Genomic DNA, 4,742 nt, shown 5'->3' with positions numbered 1-4,742 from the left:
TATCAGCTTCAGTCAAATACGTCTTGGAATTGCAAGCTTTAGCCGCTTTGATTTAAGTCTGAGGATCCTGTGTTAGAAAAATGAGAGTCTTTGTTCGCGAATTCGGACACGTCAGTATCTTTATCATGATCACTTTAGTATATAATGGTGAGAAGATCCATTGAAAGTATTGTTATTCTAAGGATACTAACATGAATACCTCATTCGTCTTCCTTCTCTGCCTCCAGACTTGCTTGATTGCGGTATGTATACCTTAAATTATATTTTTGATCGTGTCTTGGGCGATAGAGTTTTTTTCTCTTTTCTCTTAATGATCAATTGGTGTTGGGCCATTTTTGCAACTGTACAGGGAGTCATTTAAAGTAACTTAATTGAATTTTGTTCTGAAGTCTTCTGAATCGAGAACTAGATAGAATTAGAAATCCCATTTTACCCAATTGAAACTGTTTTTTTTTCTATATTTATTTTGTTTGCGTAGCTCATGTTAGACCTTTTTTATTGTATACATGAGCCAACAAATCTACCACCAACTTATTTTAAGTGATCACTGGCTCGTCTCAACTTGAATACCGCCTATTTACCTTGAAACATGAGGTCTAAAACTTAATTGTATAGCACGACTGTCTGACCCTTCAAACCGAAACCTATAACTGTCTGGCCGTAAAAATTGGCAGGTTAGTGGTACCTACAGGGGCCACAAGACCTGACACCGTATTTGGCAGATTTAGTTTTTCACTATTACTATTTTCTTACTGGTGTTGGGACGTCCTGTGAGTCCGCACGGGTAGGTACCACCCTGCCTAATTCTACCGTGAAGAAGTAATGCGTTTCGGTTTGAAGGGTGGGGCAACCGTTGTACTGTAGAAGAATAGAGAAGCTACCTCATCGAAGATATGCTCTTTGATGAGGTAACCTGAACTTTGTTTGGGTTGTAAAACACACGTTGAAATGGAGAACATATATTATTCTTCTTCTTTGTCTCCACCTTATCCCACTAGGTCGGTGCAGCGAATTTTGCTATTCCATTCTCTTCTATTAGCAGTCATCTCAACAGTCACTCCTCTCTTTCTCATATTGTTATTGTGTCCACCTATGTCTTCTTCTGTCGATCTCTTCTTCCTCTACTGTGCACTACCATTTCCATACATCTTCTAGTCACATGTATCTCGCCGTTATTATAGTAGCGTTAGGTTGACCGAGAGGAATATCAGTAGACCGCTTTTACTTCTACTTCTGAGGCGGTCTTTTCATTGCTGATAGTCATGTATCATTCATTATACCGCTAGGGATGATAATAAATTGAACTGAATGAATTTCGTTTGATGGTACTTTTTTCTTCAGAGCATTTACGGACAGTGCACCGGGAGAGGTGGCTACGGTGGGTTGGGATACAGCGGTCTGGGCGGAGGTAGCTGTGGCAGTTGTGGCGGATGCAGTGGCTACGGAGGCGTCGGAGTCGGTAACATGGGCGTCACCGGTGAGATCCCAGTTGTCGGTACCGCCACCATTACTAGCAAGGTGCCCATCGTCGGCTCTTTTAGATTCGGTGGCAGTGCTTGTGCTCCCGGTAGCGTTTCTATACTTGGACGCTGCACTCCCCCTTGTGGATGCGGCCGATGTGGCTCGTCTTAGCCGCGCGGTAAATCGCATTGCGACTGGTTCGGTTTGTAAATCAAACTGCACTACATCGCGCCTTTTATGAATAAATAAATAAAGCTGTATCCGTTTGATTGCGCAGTTGTAGCCGAGATTAAAATATAATTGTGATAACACGTAATAGACTTTTTAAAGGCTTAGACGGTATGCTAGGATGTTTCTTCTTGGAAATACGTCTCATGGATTTGTCGACAAGCGGCCGACTATTGTCGACTGACATCGCTTAATAAGTGTCAACATATTTTACTCATAGTTTATATTAATAAAATCTGGCTCTATTACAAATGTGCCAATTAAATACGTAGATACAGAATTACTGTTTTATTATCTACCACAATACTAAAACGTGAGAGGAATGTTTCGATCGAGTGACCTAAAAATCTATTTTCGATCAACAAGGAGTTTTTAGTTGAGTGCATTCTTAGCTAACCCACAAACGGACATAGCGGATTTGATTTTTATCAGACGACGCTGTCTCATCTCTTTGTTTTGTAATACGATATGCAACTGGTATGTTTTTTTTATTATTTACAAAAAAAACCACACACACACACACATTAGATGGTTATATTAATCTATACTTCTATACTAATATATTTTTTTATATTATAAAGAGGAAAGATTTGTTTGTTTGTTTGTATTGAATATGCTCTGAAGCTACAGAATCGATTTGAAAAATTCTTTCACTGTTTGGAAGCTACACTATTACCGAGTGACATGAGCTATAACATTTTTTGAAAAAAAAATAGATATCCTTACTAAAACTCCAATAATGTAACCCAAGATATAAAAACATACCTAAAATATTCTTTACATCGCGTGCCCTGCGAAAACTATTGATGATAGAATAAAATAATGTACTAAGACATTGTAGAACACATTATTATTTACCAAAAATGTCGCGACAGCATATGTCTAACTATTAGAGTTATGCCGCGATAAGTGTTCTTTTATTTAAAAAAATAAAACAACGTCGTTGAAATTTTTGTTAAAGATCCGAGCGAAGCCAGAGCGGGCCGCTAGTGCTAAATAAAACATAATAAACATATAAAAACAGTTCTTAGATTTATTTATCATGAAATTATCACAGGGTGTTCCTGATTAGTACAAGGCTCCTCCGCATCCGCATCCAGTACCGGCATAGCCTGAGAAACCACGGTAACCAAAGCCTGGTTTGGTAGTAGCGATAGGCGCAGTTGCAGTCGGGGCTATCGGCCCAACGGGGCTCTCGTCAGTAATGCCAACAGCACCATCACCGCAACTGTAGTTAATGCCACCAAAACCAGAGCTAGAGAAAGTGCCTTCTACATCAGCGGTGCCCAGAAACGGTAGATTTCCATTGATGGCCACATTACCCTCGTAGTAATTCTCGGATGTCACGGAAAGCCCAGTGGGTGCTGTAGATGATGAGCTGACAACAGCCAGGCTGCCTCCATTAGAGGCTCCCAGAGCACCCGCTGCAGCGATATCTGGAGATCGACCAGCACACCCAGCTCTGCTTTTCCAGCCCCCGTATCCGATACCATTTGCCCAATCACCGCGTATCGAACCAAAACCGGGTACACGCATTTGACTCGAAGCAGACTGTGGAATTTAAAGCAGATATTGATTGTGCCTAGGATTGTGAAGACAAAAAATGCCGTGATCTGGACACGAAATGGGAACATGGTAAGCATAAACCCCCTTCTAATATAGCCTTAAATTGCTTCAGTGACGACCTCACGTGTACAAAATACTCTAAAATATTTACAACTATAATTGGGTATGTCGATGGTATAGGAAGCATCAGACCTATAGAATGAACATCAAGTATGAAATACATTGCCGTAGTGGATTTTTTTTTATTGCTTAGATAGGTGGACGAGCTCACAACCCACCTGGTGTTAAGTGGTTACTGGAGCAAATAGAAATCTACACCGTAAATGCGCCACCCACCTTGAGATATAAGTTCTAAAGTTTCAGTATAGTTACAAGGGCTGCCCCGCCCTTCAAACCGAAACGCATTACTACTTCACGGCAGAAATAGGCGGGGTGGTGGTACCTACCCGTGCAGACTCACAAGAGGTCCTACTACGAGTAATAATTGAAAAACTTAAGCTATTTTTCCTATATAATAGAGATTTTGAGTTTTAGCGACTGCGGAAAAAGAAGGTGGGTACCTTGAAAGCGTTTAATGCATTGTTTATAGTTTCCGTCAATCGGAAATAGTTTTTACTGGTGGTAGGACCTCTTGTGAGTCCGCACGAGTAGGTACCACCGCCTTGCCTATTTCTGCCGTGAAGTAGTAATGCGTTTCGGTTTGAAGGGTAGGGCAGCCGTTGTAACTATACTGAGACCTTAGAACTTATATCTCAAGGTGGGTGCCGCATTTACATTGTAGATTTATATGGGCTCCAGTAACCACTTAACACCAGGTGGGCTGCGAGCTAGTCCATCCATCTAAGCAACAAAAAAAATAGTACCCAGATTTCCAATTCGGTGATCGGTATCCTGAATTTTTCGAACTCTGATGTGTAAGTGCATCTAAAGCAATAAACATAAGCCAGAACTTACATGAACAAAAATCATTGAGTAGCAAATAAATCCGATGTATTTGCGAGACATTCTAATGTTGGCTCTATGCGAACTGGTGTATGCAATAGCGGTTTTCCTATTTATACCTAATATAAGTACTGCACGTGAAATATTTGATGATGCAAATTTAATTATATTATTTTGTAACTTTTAAAATGCATCTATGATAATGTATTTTTTTGTAATACACTGACCCGTTGATAATGGTCAAAGAATTTTATAAAACAGTTTAATATTGATTATGTTTTCATTCGTGGAATTCTTTTGTTGCCTAATAGATAACAGTTATCTTTAGGCATGATTGCTTTTTTTTCTTTAATCAAGGTGGGTGGCGCATTTACGATGTAGATGTCTATGGGCTCCAGTAAACACTTAGCACCAGGTGGGCTGTGGAGCTCGTCCACTCATCTTAGCAAGGTCCGTGCTGGAGGCGTGGTCTCGCCGCTTGGCGGACCCGTCGGCCGGCCTCCGTACCGTCGAGGCGGTCCGCCCGGTTCTCGCGGACTGGGTGG

At 40.9% G+C, this 4,742-nt stretch overlaps 1 protein-coding gene across 1 annotated transcript; it reads right to left on the bottom strand.

Annotated features, from left to right (window-relative positions):
- Nucleotides 1-2,693: 2,693 nt before the first annotated feature.
- LOC101740806 (chorion class B protein ERB4-like) lies at nucleotides 2,694-4,278 on the bottom strand. Its single transcript, XM_004933186.4, has 2 exons — nucleotides 4,210-4,278; nucleotides 2,694-3,240 (listed from the first exon to the last, which is right to left on the bottom strand). The coding sequence occupies exons 1-2, from the start codon at nucleotides 4,258-4,260 to the stop codon at nucleotides 2,758-2,760; spliced, it is 534 nt and encodes a 177-aa protein (XP_004933243.1). The 5' UTR covers nucleotides 4,261-4,278; the 3' UTR covers nucleotides 2,694-2,757.
- Nucleotides 4,279-4,742: the final 464 nt, after the last annotated feature.

The sequence above is a fragment of the Bombyx mori genome, chromosome 2 (assembly GCF_030269925.1).
Source record: "Bombyx mori chromosome 2, ASM3026992v2".
In the NCBI taxonomy this organism is placed as follows: domain Eukaryota; kingdom Metazoa; phylum Arthropoda; class Insecta; order Lepidoptera; family Bombycidae; genus Bombyx; species Bombyx mori.
This window is presented reverse-complemented; position numbering and strand designations above follow the sequence as displayed.

Excerpts from the sequence above, each read along its gene's own strand:
- LOC101740806 (XM_004933186.4), bottom strand. The coding sequence starts at position 4,260 with ATGTCTCGCAAATACATCGGATTTATTTGCTACTCAATGATTTTTGTT. Across the intron at positions 3,241-4,209 it reads ACTCAATGATTTTTGTTCAT|TCTGCTTCGAGTCAAATGCG; the intron begins GTAAGTTCTGGC and ends TAAATTCCACAG.